The 14651-nt window shown below is 45.6% G+C and overlaps 5 protein-coding genes across 5 annotated transcripts; 2 read left to right on the forward strand and 3 right to left on the reverse strand.

The window, feature by feature from the left end:
• Positions 1 to 5: 5 nt before the first annotated feature.
• afvE (cytochrome P450 monooxygenase) lies at positions 6 to 2553 on the reverse strand. The gene is made up of 6 exons (XM_071510517.1): positions 2128 to 2553; positions 1930 to 2064; positions 1790 to 1874; positions 1648 to 1722; positions 950 to 1597; positions 6 to 864 (listed from the first exon to the last, which is right to left on the reverse strand). The coding sequence occupies exons 1-6, from the start codon at positions 2383 to 2385 to the stop codon at positions 440 to 442; spliced, it is 1626 nt and encodes a 541-aa protein (XP_071364881.1). The 5' UTR covers positions 2386 to 2553; the 3' UTR covers positions 6 to 439.
• A 1792-nt stretch (positions 2554 to 4345) lies between these two features.
• F9C07_2230483 (phytase) lies at positions 4346 to 6015 on the forward strand (the record flags this gene model as incomplete). The annotated part of the gene is made up of 3 exons (XM_041290647.1): positions 4346 to 4934; positions 4989 to 5109; positions 5172 to 6015. The coding sequence occupies 3 exons, from the start codon at positions 4346 to 4348 to the stop codon at positions 6013 to 6015; spliced, it is 1554 nt and encodes a 517-aa protein (XP_041144255.1).
• A 111-nt stretch (positions 6016 to 6126) lies between these two features.
• Positions 6127 to 7060, reverse strand: F9C07_2281659 (acyl-CoA N-acyltransferase). Its single transcript, XM_041290653.2, has 2 exons — positions 6652 to 7060; positions 6127 to 6560 (listed from the first exon to the last, which is right to left on the reverse strand). Exons 1-2 carry the CDS (start codon positions 6977 to 6979, stop codon positions 6184 to 6186), a joined length of 705 nt encoding a protein of 234 aa, XP_041144256.1. The 5' UTR covers positions 6980 to 7060; the 3' UTR covers positions 6127 to 6183.
• A 3116-nt stretch (positions 7061 to 10176) lies between these two features.
• Positions 10177 to 12137, forward strand: F9C07_1382340 (cytochrome protein). Its single transcript, XM_041290648.2, has 3 exons — positions 10177 to 11695; positions 11747 to 11891; positions 11943 to 12137. The coding sequence occupies exons 1-3, from the start codon at positions 10326 to 10328 to the stop codon at positions 11976 to 11978; spliced, it is 1551 nt and encodes a 516-aa protein (XP_041144257.1). The 5' UTR covers positions 10177 to 10325; the 3' UTR covers positions 11979 to 12137.
• A 7-nt stretch (positions 12138 to 12144) lies between these two features.
• Positions 12145 to 14041, reverse strand: F9C07_1382355 (uncharacterized protein). Its single transcript, XM_071508039.1, has 4 exons — positions 13850 to 14041; positions 13712 to 13786; positions 13177 to 13521; positions 12145 to 13125 (listed from the first exon to the last, which is right to left on the reverse strand). The coding sequence occupies exons 2-4, from the start codon at positions 13761 to 13763 to the stop codon at positions 12296 to 12298; spliced, it is 1227 nt and encodes a 408-aa protein (XP_071364882.1). The 5' UTR covers positions 13764 to 13786; positions 13850 to 14041; the 3' UTR covers positions 12145 to 12295.
• Between the last annotated feature and the right edge of the window lie 610 nt (positions 14042 to 14651).

Genomic DNA, 14651 nt, shown 5'->3' on the forward strand with positions numbered 1-14651 from the left:
AAGTCAGTATTACGATTTACATAATAGTCTGCTGTGTCACCTAACAGTACACAATCCCTGTGATTTTCGCATGTACGTAGCCCCAGGCGCAACATCGCTCTTTTGATGGCACTCATTTCTACTAGCGCTGGCATCCCATGGAAGTGTCCAGACACTGGGATTACGGTATTGACACCTTCCAGCGTAGTCTCGGTATTTGTTATCACGCGTATCATGACTTCTGTTACCTCCTTGCTATGAAGAAGCACAGGAAGGCTACGTACATGCCTATTATTGGGAAGCATAACATTTGAATCTCCAAAACATGATTAATTGCAGAAGCAGGTCACACATCTGTAAAGCCGACGCCAAAGTTGAGCCGAGTACAGGACCAGGCCTCCCTTCTTATGCGAGACCTCCTATCAAGAGCACGATCAAATACGACATTGGAGACATACTTTCACACTCCTAAGACGTCTTTCTGGCAGGGCCTTACTCGCATCATGACCGAGGGATTAGGGAGATATGCTGGCCCATTAGCGAAGCCATACGCTGGCATCTCTTCATGTGCGAGTTCCACATCAAACTTAAGAAGAAACATGATAAAGATAGTTCGAGTGATTTGAGTCGCAAGAACCCGTGCCGGACAGGCACTTATTCCGTGAGAGAATGTGAGGAATGTCGGGGAGGTGGTAGATATATGCGGAGTGCAGGTTCCGCGACTCGCATCGTAGAAGCGGTACCCGTTGAATGTGGTCGGGTTGTCATAATAATCCGGGTCAAGATGGACATCTCTACCAGGTGCCATAATGATGGTGCCTGGCTTTAGAGATAAATTGATCGATTCTAGGTGAATTGGCTTCATCACGCGGCGGAAACTGGTTACTAGAGAAAGAGTTGGAACCTGGTCAGTTGCTGCTCAAGATAAAAATGATAAAATGAAGGGTTGAATGCAGATGGAAGAACTTACAACATGAAATATCGTACAAACGACATGTCTCCTTGACAAAGCTTGCCAACTTTGGGGCATGATTCAGTGTATCGAGTGTGAAGCTTCCCCCGGACAGCTTTAAAGCCTCGCTGATTTCCTCCCGGAGAGGAGTCGAGTATTCCTTGTTGTTCATAATCACGTACACAGCGAAGATAATAAAGAACGCAACGGGCGTGGATAGTTCAAAGTGATAGAATATGATCTCCTCGGCCAATAAAGCTACCTGCTGATCATCATCCCCGCGATCGCTACTGCGACTCAAACAGCCTTTTTCGAATGCTGTCTCGATGAGGCCATCCAAGAGAGACATTGGGCCTTCCTCCAGCCACCCTTTTTTCGACCGTGCGATATCGATGCGGTGTTTTATCTCTGGGGTCAGCTTTATCTTTGTCTTCGTTAGATCTGACTTCATTGCGCGACAGAGGGGTGAAAGGCGCCATACAAATGGCCGGAGGATGCGAGGATAGCTGGTCCGTTTGGCACAGCTGGGCATTATCGCAGTATTGTACATCATAATAGTTTGTATGAGAGATGTGTCCATGGAGAACTCCGGTCCAAGCAGTACAGACATCGCAACCGTTGAGCATAACGAAAGGATAGTGTGAAATGCATTCGCTCGCTTCCATTCTACACCATTACATTAGGGAGAGATTGTAGAACTTGTATGAGGCACTTACCAGATTCTGTGTCCTTACCAACGATTAATGGTAAAGCTCTGTCTGTAGCATCAACCATAAGACGATTAAACCGGCCTATAGAGTTTTTTAGTTCTTGGAAATAGTATTATAGACCTTGCTACCTGAGCGGGCTGATGCGTACTTAGCGTCTTGGTGTTGTTGCAATAATGCACTGCCTGCAAAGGTGTCCTATCCGTCATATTTATATGCATGTACAGATCGGCGAACTACACCTTTTGGTTAGAATATAATGCCCATGTCTATCGAACATTAGGTGATCACCTCTGACAATGCATGCAGAAAGCTCAGTTGATCATGCGGTAAGGTACGCCATTCCTTGGTTGAATTCAGGGGAAGTACGATGCCATGATCATTGTTCTTGAGCCTCGTTGCATATGGCTTTCCTGTCTTGCTATACTGCACATGTGTTAAATGATATTGGGTTGGAAACGTTAATGGAGAGTTTTGACATTCACTTACTTGCTTATACGCCTCTGCATACTCTTTCTCACAGTCAAACTTCCGGCTCCACCATCTCAAGCATGCGCTCATATTGCTTCCCTCATCTACGAAAGGAATATCACCTAGAGCCCTTCTCCTAAGCCAGCCATCCAGATAGTCGGACGTCAAGACAATTAGACCAAATAGAAGGCCTACTCCAAATGTAACCAGAATGAGATATACGCCAGACTCTGCCAGGTGGCACATCTCCAGAGTCGATTGGATTGCCATCATCATAGGAGTGCAATGTAAATGCCGACTACTCGGTGTTTCGTTCACGCCTACACGACCTGGTGCGTACAAATAGGCAGGACTTGTAGAATGGACCGTGATTCGAAAATCTTCGTTTCTCTTGCTGCACGAATAACTAGCTCTCTCTCTTTTTTTTTTTTTTTTTTTTTTTTTCCCAATGTCGGAATTTCATATTGGACTAACGGTTTCGCCGATGCCAGAATACCTTCAAGCATGGGCTACTACACGACCATCTTACAGAGCGGGGAAACCTCCTCCTGGGTAGGGATTTATAGTATGCAATAAGGTAGTGGTAATTGCGTAGATGACAGTGGATTTGTTTCAGTCTATATTTAAATTGACTAGGGTATGAGACTCGGAATTTTGACGTGGTCTTCCTGCTGTACCAGCCGTTGCTTCGTATCTGCATAAATCAGAATATACCTGCGTATCTAGTCGCAATTCAAATCAGGATAGTATAACGCGATAAGCCCTGTGGTCACTTTGGATAACACCAATCCCAACCTCTTAGATGACACGGGAACATGGATCAGGCTGCCAGGTACCCTTGCATATGGTACTAAGAAGTCTTATTTCCAAAGCAGCCAGCTTAAGGTTTCCAGTCTGGATATTATGGGCCCATCTTATGGTTATCGGACTCCCGGATGATGGACGTTGCACCGTTAGTCGAAATAGCAATGAGCAAGCTGACCCAAGGGGCCAGTGCATCCGGTATGAAATGCTGAATTAAGTACGTTACTTCAGAACTATGCAACTCTTGTAGGGATCCAAGTTACTCTATATGGCCTCTAACGAGTGGAAAACGAAAGACGGCGAGTAACACCCACTGACTTACGTGACATACCGACCTTGCAATACGAAAGCCCCATCAAGACCTTTGCTAGGCGTGCGTATTGGGCTTTTACAAATTCATGATCCAGCTTCGAGTTGAATCAGCGAGTTCTAGACCATGGGTGGGGAAGGGTGTCATCAGGTAGTAACTTGCTTGCGACTGCAGCTCGTAGAGAATCTGTGGGTTGGCTATCCAGTCCAGAAGGTGCAATATCTTAACTGGTGAAGCGAAGGGCGGTTTAAGTAGATTACGTACTATACTAAGCCTGAGCTATCGGTTACTGAACTCAACTGATGATTGGACGGTAAAGGGTGCGTGTTATTGATGCAGTCAAGGAAGCGGATTTGTTGTAAGAAAACACTTGATTACCAAAGAAAAAACAGCATGGAAAGGATTTTCTCACCGTTCACACAAACCATAGTCAGGCCCTTAATATTCGTTCGTATGTCTATTCTTACATATCGTGAGTCTTGGCTGTGGGTGGTGTACAATTACCTACTGAATCAAGGGCTCATAATCTTGCCTCTCGCTAATATTACCAACCCGCAAACGATCCCTCCGCAATACGAATGATCGATGTCAAATTGGTAGAGCACAATGAAAGTAGGTGACGGGCGCGTGGCGAGGGCCAAAATATAGGTAACCGATGTACAACTCCACTGGTCTTCAAATAAGTTATGTTGCGGCGCCGACGTAAAGATAGCTTCAAAAGAGCTGTTGTACACTATTTAATCCATCAAGACAACTTTATATGTGACTATCCTTATAGTGTGAAGAGGGTGGATTGGTAACTCTCCATACCTTGATAGTAGATGCAGTCTTACACCTCTGGAACCAGCACCTGTAGGAAAGGTCTATATTGCTGATGATGTTCTAGGATAGTAGATTTATAGGAGAAATCAGTTTTACCTCGTTTTTCCTTTCTCCTTTGTCTTCTTTGCCTTTTCACTCTAGCCATACGATACTCAAAACCTTATATCGGTTCGGTTTTACTTCCCGCTCCGAGAGCCGAGGACGTGGATATGTATGACGTCTGCCGGAGCTTTCCCACGCTGATGCGAATCCCCGTCTCCTTGATCGATAAGAACCACAACAAATAAGAGGACAGGGAAAATGGTCCACTTATTCAGCCCCCAAATTGTACTCTCTGCCCTCCTGGCATTCATTCGCGATGCACCTTCATCAAGCTCGTCCGCCACGAGCGCTGGATACTCGCCCCATTTCGATATAACTAACGGCTGGGCGAATCTCAGTCCTTATAAGGAAGCAGATGGATTCGGTGTCCCGAAAGGTGTGCCACGTGGGTGCGAACTATCGCAAGTTCATATTTTGCATAGACATGCCGAGCGGTATCCCGAATCTTCCTGGTTCGATGGAGAGGGGATGGAAACATTTAACAAGAAGCTGAAGAGCTATAGTAGCGAACACAATGTCTCTGTTGGCATAGGACCTTTGGCCTTTTTGAACAATTGGAAGTACCTTCTTGGTCGTGATATTTTGCTTGCCACAGGTACTGCAACAGAGGCAGTCTCTGGGGCGGAGATATGGTCAAAGTATGGACGGATGGTATATCGAGCGCCGCCTGGAATGGCAGTCTGGGATCCGGAGTTGAATGTGTATCCAAATGGAACTCGCAGAGCGAAGCCAACTTTTAGAACGACGAATAAACAGAGAGTGTTGGAGAGTGCGAAGTGGTGGTTAAGTCAGTCTATCTTAGATATACTCGTTGCATTGATCTGAGTTGCTAATCGAGTAGCTGGTTTCTTCGGGCCCGGCCATGTCAATACCTCTTACAATCTCGTGGTAATTCCCGAGGGCAACGGTTTGAACAACACACTCGCTGCCGAACATTCCTGCCCAGGTGACTTGAAAGAAGGGTACGCCGATGGTCAAAGGTCTTCTACGGTGTACTAAACTTGAAGTTCTTATGGATTCCTAGAACACATGCTTCAGAGAGGTTCATCCCTAGACTGGTTAAAGATCCTCTCGCTAGACTATCGAAGTATTTTCCAGACGACTTTAATTTGACGATTTCGGATGTGCTGGCAATGATGAACCTTTGCCCTTATGAATATGCAACGCTGGGTAGCTCGTCATTTTGTGATCTCTTTAGCGAACAAGAATGGCTCGACTTTGCCTATAACCTCGATTTGCGTCTTTACGGCACCTCTGCGTTTGGCTCCCCTACGGGACGGGCCCAAGGTATCGGCTATCTCCTCGAGCTTTCCGCCAGGCTCGAGAGAAAATTAATAGATTCAAGCGATACCAGTATCAACACGACCTATGATAATCACTCCGCCACCTTTCCAGTACACCAACCCCTGTACATGGACATGACGCATGATAAAGTTATTATCGGTATCATTACTGCGCTGGGGCTCCAGTACTTCAATTATGGACCAAAGGGTATGCCTTCAAACGTATCCCACGCCGTCCCGCGGAAGTTTCAGTTAAACAAGGTGGCGCCTTTCGGAGCACGCCTAATCTCCGAAATCTGGACCTGTCCCGAAGAGGCGAGCATCGAGGTGTTAGATAACACTCTTTATGCGAATCCAGATCTGTCCGACACCAAAAACACGACCGACTTTATCCGGTTTGTGTTGAATGGTGCGCCACTCCCGATTTTTGACGTAGTCGGATGTCAGCATTCAAAGAATGGGTTTTGTGAGGTCACTCATTTTTTAGATGCTGTGCCTAAACTCAAAGAGCAAGCTATGTATCAACAGGCATGCTATGGTGACTTTAAGCCTGGTCATCAAGTTGGAGATGGGCGACCTGAATAGCAAGGATAAGGTGTGACAGCTGTATCGCAATGCGGACGCTATCCTTTTGTTCTTCTTCAATGCTTGACAAGTAACTTAAGAAAAGGCCAGGAAAAACAAAATAATCATAGTTAAAGTAGGATCAAGGATCTATTACACATAACTACTATTGTAGGGGTCATAGAACAATCAAGATAATCTCGTATCTCTCCTCATAACGGTCTGTTTCTGCCGTTCATCATCGAAAAACAACCACCCCGTGCGTTCAAACCCGTTGCTTTCATACAAGTGAAGCCCTGCATCCGTTGCTACCAAAGTAGCCGGAATATCCTCTTCCTCCGACCGGTCAATTCCCCATTGAAGCAATTTCTTTCCAACCCCTTGCCCCTGAGCCTTGGAGCTGACGGCCAAAATACTCAAGTACCACGACTCGGTCGGTTGACCAGCCTTAGCTAATTTTATCTCATGGAGAAAATGGGTCAACTTCGACCAGGATATGGATCTTCTTGGTGTGTCCAGACGAAACGTATAAGCGATCTTGAAATTGAGGCTGAATCGTTTTAGCCCTGGATTGGACATGTCCTCATTAATTCAGGAACATACGCAGGGTTATATCAATAAACAGGATACAAGGGTGTTAGAGATCCAATAACATACTTTTGGAAAGGCTAATCCCTTGCCAGCTCCTGGCCGCATCGCAAACTCCATTCCGTTCCCATACCGCAAATCCTACTACCCTGCCCGGCTGTGTCTGATCGTCATCGGGATCCCGGATCGTGGCTGCAAGGATAAACTTCCCCTTGTCGAAGAATTCCATCTGGAGAATATTCTTCCATCCTATAGCAAAATCTTCAGGATGGTCGCGACCGCCAGGATAGAACCAGTTCATGCATGGATCATCTCGGAATGCGTCTACTCCGATTTGATATAGCGGTTCCAATTGTTCGAGGGTGGTCACTCGATGCAACGTGAGCATGGATGCCATTGGGAGTGCTTTCAGAATTAATGTCGTAATTCAAGTATATTGTGTCTCCTTATGATTATTAGAATTGAACTAATTTCTCTATCCTCTCAGCAATAGAAGAACTGCGACGCGATGTATTTATTGCAATATAGGGCTGGAGCCAAGCTCCGACCACCGAGATCCGTTATAGTGGCGAAGCATGAAAGTCTTCCGAACCCCGAAGGCGACAGCAATCTACATCTCGACGAAACCTTTATTATGGGAATTTTTCGGACTTGGCTCTTTCGACAGATAATAAAGTGGGGATAGTGCTTGCCACTTTGGAATTGACGTGGTTGCCTGTTTATTTCAGTGGTCGGGATGCCGTTCCTGTAGGTGGGAAGGAAGAACATCCGGAACAAGTTCACTTGAGGAGCCTGGATTTGACAACTAGCTGTGAACAGCCTAGGATGAGTACATGTTTTGCGGTATTACATGGTGTAAATTTGCACTGCAATGAACCAAGGGCTCACAAAAGGAGAGCGGCATTGGAGGAGATGTCAGAGTGAGCAATGCGTTAGACGTTCGGTGAAAGAATATAGCATGGAATAAGAAGCAGATGTGGTATAAACGAGTGTGTAAGTTCATATAAGGGAAAACCACCGGATCAGAGCTTTTACGGTACATAGGGAAATTTGGGTGACGGGATAGGCTGCTAGAACTGCACACGAAGTAAATAATTGTGGAGCAAAGTACCAAGACCCAATACCTACTGTGCATGCATGACTATGAAAAAGCCGTAGCTCATTTAAACAGATTCATTCAGATAGAGCAAGTAGCACGTATAAGAACTAATAGTAGATGAACAGAATATGCACGGAGATTGGTATCGTTCTCCCACCAATTTCTTCTGCAATTTCTTCTGAAATTCAGAGCAAATAACGCAATTCCTCACCTCAGCTGGTGATACCTGCAGATGGCCATACTGAATATTATGCTGCAAAATTATCCCTCAAAAGATGGACTTTGGCAGTCATGTTATTGAGCACCCTCGGCTTCTCCATCATTACCCTAAAATTGAGTCGAAAATTCGGACCCAGCGCTATCTGAAAATTGAGACAGCAACTTCAATCTTTCTCCTCTACCTGGCAGAACGAAGATCCTTCCACTTCCATCGCTATCATACCGAGAATGATGCCATATATAAACTTCAGTCGCGGTATCAGATTCTAAGACATGTACGGTCCTGAATATTAATACCTGATCTCGGGTTTCCTGCATATGGGCTATCTCATACAAGAGAAAAGGTATAAAAAGGCTCCAACATTCCTGTACAGACAATGCCTTCAGCTATCTGTCACTTATTCAATTATCCCACCGAACTTCTCACGCCCGTCTACGTCCGCTAACGCTTCAGTTTAAAAGGTGAGTTCGTCCTGAAATTATGTTGCTACGGTGATAGTTTAAAAGACTTAAACATCATACATAGAGACACTTTCTATTTTACAAGATGCAATTCGTGCTTCTCTCCACTCTTGCCACTGCTTTACTCGCCGTTTTCGCGGTCGCTGAGCCCTTCGGAATCCACGTCGCTGCGAACGCTGATGCTGACGCCGAGGTGGCCGCCAATGTTGGTGTGGGCGCCGGTGCTGGCGTTCAGTTTGGATAGTGCCCTATTGTGAGAGGTTAGCAGTCTAGCATTTTTAATCACCTACTCTAATACTGACTATGAGTGGATCTTGGTGGAATGTGTCTAGTGCGCTGCACTTCTCATCAGTAATATGGATATATATCGAGAATGACTTTTCATTTTTCAATTTATGTTTCAGTGTCTTCGATAGGGTGTGAATAGCATTTATGTAGTCATATGCTTCGTTGTGATGCAAAGATGGGGTTCCATACCCAACAACAATAGAAACTCTGGGTGTTTGAATGGGATATTATAGCTAGAATCTTGTCTTTAACCACATTATAAGCTGTACCCCACATTATTGGTACTCACATTGATACCTGTAGATCCATGACTCAGTGCTGGGCAAATAGAGTAGCACACAACATAAAAATTGCCCCGCGCAATAATTTCATTTTCGTTATCGAATTTGCTGCACTTGCTGCCATTTACAGAGGTCTAGTATTGATGAGCCTTATAGGGCAATCCTCGCCAACCGTAGAAATATTGACCCATACAATTACAGCACCTTTTGTGGCGACGAGGCTGGGAACTGTATGGAGTAATTTGATAGGGGATCCGGTGCGCTACATCTTACCCCATTTGTATGGCAATAAACTGGGCGAGGCGGACGGTGAATATGCTAGGTATCTGGTTTTATTGTCTAGTTTGAAGCAAATACTATCTATTCTGGCAATAGATCAATGATGAAGCCGTTCATGTATGGTTTGTGTTTAGACTTTCTATCGACGCGAACTCGGCGATTCTAATGGGGCATTCGGTATATTGTCACCTACGAAGGAATTGCTGGAAGTTGACTGACTGCCGGGTGGCGACACAGATATCATCAATCTTCGTTTCAGTGCCTGGGAGTCATGAACACAAAAGGATACGGAGTAGGATACGTCTTCCCAGGCCCGGACGTGAGACCTGAAGAAGCAGTCAATGTCTTGACTCATTGAATTACAGTCACGCTCGTATAGATTGGTAGGAGATAGGACTGTCTTCGGGGTCTTCTCGGTCCCTTATGAAATGTCCGATGCTTCCTTGATTAGTATATGCATGATCTAACTGGTGACTGGTTTTATTCGCGCTTTGGAGTTGCATTGCCAAGGTGTCGGACACCAATCCCTTGAACCTCAGGATCTCCGAGGTCGGCCACCTGCGCTAGAGGCCATAACCAAAGAGACTTGCCCAGGATTTCGGCGCTCCTCTACCCTTTAAGCCAAGTCCGGCATATCTTGAAGAAGCATATCGTACACAAGAATAACACCTATTGGCTTTGTCCCATGGAAATTCGACATACACCAAAGACAAAGGTCCAAGCCTAGGTAACTAGGCATGTTCTCCAAACACTATAATGCCGTTTGTCCGTTATCGGAGCCCAGTTTGATATCTCCTCAACATGGAACCTCGTGGAGTGCGGGGTCAAGAATATGATTAGGTTGGAGAAGATCGATATCTTTGAAATGATACGGCGTGGTTGACCATCTCCCCACATGCATCCGTTTCTAACCGCCGCTACGCTGCTTTCTGCGTCACGATATGGTTTTACTTCCACCCAAGGATATCAACATCGGCCAACCAGATGCTAGCTATATTAGATAACGCTGCCGACCGCCGTATGCTAGTCCTCGAATGGGGAGCTGAGAGAAGGATATTTGACTAGGAAGATCAATTGAAGGAAATCACAGGGTTCCTCCTGCCATCGTCCTCGAAATGACTATCACACTCGTTGCAATCGCCACAGGCATTGTGGCATTTATCCTGTATTACATTTGCTGGTCTCTGTTCTCAAGCCCTCTGGCGCGAATTCCAGGGCCCAAGTCTTTTGCCTTAACCAAATGGAGACTTGCATACGAGGACTACAAGGGCACTCGCACTCGCAAGATACACGCGCTTCATGAGAGATATGGTCCAGTAGTACGCATCGGGCCAAATGAGGTGGCTTTCAACAGTCTGCCTGCGTTGCGCGCAATCTATGGCGCAGGGAGCGGTTTCGAAAGGACCAACTTCTATTCTATGTTTGCGATATACGGGCGGAAGAACATGTTCTCGTTCAATACGGTGAAGCAGCATGCCGAACGGAAGAAGCTCTTTGCGCACGCCTATGCCAAATCTGCAATGCTCAAAGGAATAAACGCGTCTATGATTGAAACGAAGGTCAGAAAGTATATGGAACTTCTGGAAAGAGAGGGTCGATCGCAGGACATTTTTACTACCTTGCATTACTTTTCCTTGGATAACATCACCGAATTTCTCTATGGTGATTTCGGCAAGACAGCATGTCTAGATGGTATTGAAGAAGACCGTGCTCTTCTCCATGATATTCTCGCCACCGGTAGTCGCACACTGTCATGGTTTACTGTCCATCATCCTAAGCTCACAGCGTGGCTATACTCGCGGACTGGGTTCCTGGGTTGCGTCGCTCGCCAGTTCTACCCAATGCAGAGGCCGACCCCATACACAAGCATAAAACTCCATGCAACCAAGGCATTCCAGGGGTTTGCTGATGCCTCAGTTGCTGAGAAGGCCAAGCAATCGTCACTTATTTCCAAACTATGGAAACACCATCGCAGTATGAAAGATGGCGGATTGGACGATCTCGATATTGCGTCCGAATGTGCAGATCAGCTCGATGGCGGCATTGATACCACAAGCGATACTTTGATGTTCACAATCTGGTCCCTTTCTCGCCCTGAACACTGGGGATTCCAACAGAAACTCATCGACGAAGTTCGGAGTATATCCGAGCACGATCTAAATCCAGAAGGGATCCCCCGAGTAGAAGCAGCTGACAAACTGCCCTATGTCGAGGCAGTTATCAAAGAAACGCTCAGGCTCTTCGCACCTCTGCCAGCATCTGAACCAAGATCCTCGCCTGAAGCAACAACAATAGACGGTTATCTGATCCCCGCCCGTACCGTGGTTTCAATTTCACCATATACTTTGCACCGAAACGCAGAGGTGTTCAAGAACCCGCTGGAATTCAATCCGGACCGCTGGCTCGACCCCTCTCAGGACCTCACGGAAATGAACAGATTCTTTTGGGCCTTCTCCAGTGGAGGCAGGATGTGCATTGGGATGCAGTGAGAAACCCTTCCATGAGTGATACCATGGACGACTACTTACCTTCACAGTCTTGCCATGGCGGAAATGACCACATTTGTGGCCGCACTCTATCGCAAATATACAACTGAACCCAGAGGAGGCTTTGGCATGATCTCTCCTGGCATCACTAGCCGTTTTGAAGTCTTCTATGATGAGGGCTGCAGTGACATGCGAGTATGTTTCCCCTACACATATGGTTATTTCTTGTGCTCATTATTCTCGCAGGAACACCAGTGCCAAATCGAATTTAAGCTTCAATGACAGCAGCACAAGTTAGAATTATGACACTCGAGAGCTTGGTTCTTTGTCGGCCAGACTAGGTACCGAACGCGTTCATAATGGAGCTACTGCAATTGAACTGGCCAGCACATCAGCATGTCCAAATTATTGTCGAAGACATTGTTGACACAGTGAGATAATTGAGCGAAAAGGAAAAGATGTAGTACAAAACTAAGCAAGTCGAATGAAAAATATAGGAAAGGCTGCAAGGCTAAGCAAAACAAAAGCATGAATCCGCCAGTAGCCCGGTAATCTATTCCCCACTGGCGATCAACGGGTGAAGAATACATGACGCAGGATCAAAAGATGGCAGAGATCATTTCAAACTGCTGTTCCACATTGGATAACATGGCCAGCGTTGCGCTCTGATTTGCTGCTGTAGCCCACATCTTACAGTAATTTAATAAGGACTTCAACTTCTTGGCGTACAATCCTATCAACGTATTCACCAAGGGTGCCCATTCTGAAGAACAAACCTCATAATCTCCGAGAAACAGACATCGCTCCGTGTTTGTGTTATTCGGAAAGTGACTGCTGGAAATGGACGCTGAGTCTTGGGATCTCACCAGGGACGAGGTTGGTTGATCGTGACAGGAGTTTGGATGATGGTATGAAAGAGTTCCGAATAGTCCATTTTCTTGGCATACCCTTATCAGGTCCTTAAATGCCATAACCAGTTTCTCAACTATCAAGCCGAGAAGCATCATCCTCTCAGTGGATAGTGGACAGCAGTTGCAAGCAATCATTGTGGTACACTTTTCCACTGCCTTTCGCTGAAATGACAACACTAACTCCACATACGATTGTTCCAGGGGTTCCAGTGTATGGTCCTTTAGCTCAAGCTTCTCGAGAATATACGTAAGCTCTTTCCAGCAGTGACAGGCATGCGCTGTATCTGGAATGTTCTGCATATACTTCCTGGCAGCAAGTGTAACTATTTCATCCCGTTCTGATGTGAATGATGAGCCACGCTGATTATGTTGAAATTTGTTGGGTAGATGGTGGTTGAGAATTTGGCTCCCTGTACTTGGGTTTTGAGGTACCTCAGCAGTTTGTTCGAGGTTTCTAGTAGCTGGGGACGATTCAACACCATCTAACACGGTGTCATTCATATTGTTGGTCCTCGTGTCTTCTCCTTGCATTAGAACTTAGCAAACACAATAAATATTGAATCACTTACTGGCAAAGTGATTATGGACTTGCAGATAATCACCGCTTGACATAAAGTCTAATTCAACACCATACAGCGCAGATGTTGAATATAGTGCAAGGCCTTGCGCATAGCTAGGTCCATGTATTGGGTTGGGCTGCTGAGGCTCTTCGTTTAAAGGTGGACATAAGCTACGGATGGTCTTCACACTATCTTTTTCAAGCAGCCAGCCCTGAGTTGCTGTCCCTGTGGGGTCTATAAATTGCGAGAAGAGCACTTGTTGATCTTCCGAATTGTTCACTTCGCTCATACTGGGGATCACATTTGGAACTGAGCCTGAATAAGACCAGTCCTCTAGAGGGTTCGAACATGTAGCTGCCTCGCGTGTCTCGATCAGTAAGACGTCTTCATGCAAAGTTGATGGTAACGAGACACGGGTTGACGGGTCAGCGGGGCCATGAGATGAGTCGGGTTTCGACAAAGACTGAGTAGAGGATACTTCGAGAGATCGATTTGCACTACTTGCTCTTTTCCTCGGTCGAGAGGCCTTTCTCTGACTACGTACCATGCGCCGGTGACGAGTGCATACAGTGCTTTGATCCTGGCAATTGCCGCATGGATTCTGTCGATCACATCTGACCTGATACCAATCAGCCAAAGGAGCAACAGTCCCCGGGACAGGTCATAAATATGTGATCCATACCTTCCGGGCATTACAGTTGTCACACTGCTCAATAACGTTAACAGGACTCAACATCACCTGGGGACCAAGAAAAACCTCGTACCACTCGATGCATCAGGGTTGGCCCCTTGTCAAATAATGATGCCTTCATACTAGCATAAAGTTTATATTAAGCGAAGTTCAAGAATAAGGATATGAAGCGCTCGATTATCCGATCGCACAGCTTCAATGTTTAATTCTACAGCAGGTCTTGAAAGGGTTTATCTACCTTTTCACATTGTCGGAGATATAAAATAAGGTAGCTTTACTAGCGCCATCTAGAACATAGTATGTCGATCTATTAGACTGCATGATAGCAATGATGGTGATAAGATATTAATAGCAAAATAGCCAACCCGTCGCCTGGAAGGGTTGGTCCGTACCCTTTGGTCCCTTTCTCCACAAGGAAACCCTAAGTTTCTGCGCCACGTTCCAGTGGCTATGCAGGCGATAACCAACTAAACCAAGGAAGCCCGAATTGAAATTCTATTTTTGATGTAGATGCAACAATGGAATTTTCATTCGATGTAGAATGCTATCTTTAACAATGGTAAGTTTTGTGGGTTCAGTCCGATGTACTATGGAATCAAGCTATGGAGAGATGTTTCATGATAAGACTTGGAACAAATTTACAAGATTTATATGCCAGAATATATTTTTTGTGACAGAAAGGCGGCCAGTACAGATTTACCAATGACCATAATAAAACAACACTAATGTCAACAAAAACCTCACTTTGGCATTACCCATTATACGATCCTTATGTATACCATAAAGTAACTAA

Source organism: Aspergillus flavus, chromosome 3, assembly GCF_009017415.1.
Source record: "Aspergillus flavus chromosome 3, complete sequence".
In the NCBI taxonomy this organism is placed as follows: Eukaryota; Fungi; Ascomycota; class Eurotiomycetes; order Eurotiales; family Aspergillaceae; genus Aspergillus; species Aspergillus flavus.

Bases quoted from the DNA above. Each gene is read 5' to 3' on its own strand.
- F9C07_1382355 (XM_071508039.1), bottom strand. From the start codon at position 13,763: ATGCGGCAATTGCCAGGATCAAAGCACTGTATGCACTCGTCACCGGCG. The intron at 13,522-13,711 runs GTACGTAGTCAG...CACGCGAGGCAG, and splicing joins GCACTCGTCACCGGCGCATG to CTACATGTTCGAACCCTCTA. The intron at 13,126-13,176 runs GTAAGTGATTCA...TGCAAGGAGAAG, and splicing joins AGTCCATAATCACTTTGCCA to ACACGAGGACCAACAATATG.
- afvE (XM_071510517.1), bottom strand. From the start codon at position 2,385: ATGATGATGGCAATCCAATCGACTCTGGAGATGTGCCACCTGGCAGAG. The intron at 1,723-1,789 runs GTACGCATCAGC...AAAACTCTATAG, and splicing joins CAACAACACCAAGACGCTAA to GCCGGTTTAATCGTCTTATG. The intron at 1,598-1,647 runs GTAAGTGCCTCA...GTAATGGTGTAG, and splicing joins TGGTAAGGACACAGAATCTG to AATGGAAGCGAGCGAATGCA.
- F9C07_1382340 (XM_041290648.2), top strand. From the start codon at position 10,326: ATGACTATCACACTCGTTGCAATCGCCACAGGCATTGTGGCATTTATC. The intron at 11,696-11,746 runs GTGAGAAACCCT...TTACCTTCACAG, and splicing joins AGGATGTGCATTGGGATGCA to TCTTGCCATGGCGGAAATGA. The intron at 11,892-11,942 runs GTATGTTTCCCC...TTATTCTCGCAG, and splicing joins AGGGCTGCAGTGACATGCGA to GAACACCAGTGCCAAATCGA.
- F9C07_2281659 (XM_041290653.2), bottom strand. From the start codon at position 6,979: ATGGCATCCATGCTCACGTTGCATCGAGTGACCACCCTCGAACAATTG. The intron at 6,561-6,651 runs GTATGTTATTGG...TGTCCAATCCAG, and splicing joins AGGGATTAGCCTTTCCAAAA to GGCTAAAACGATTCAGCCTC.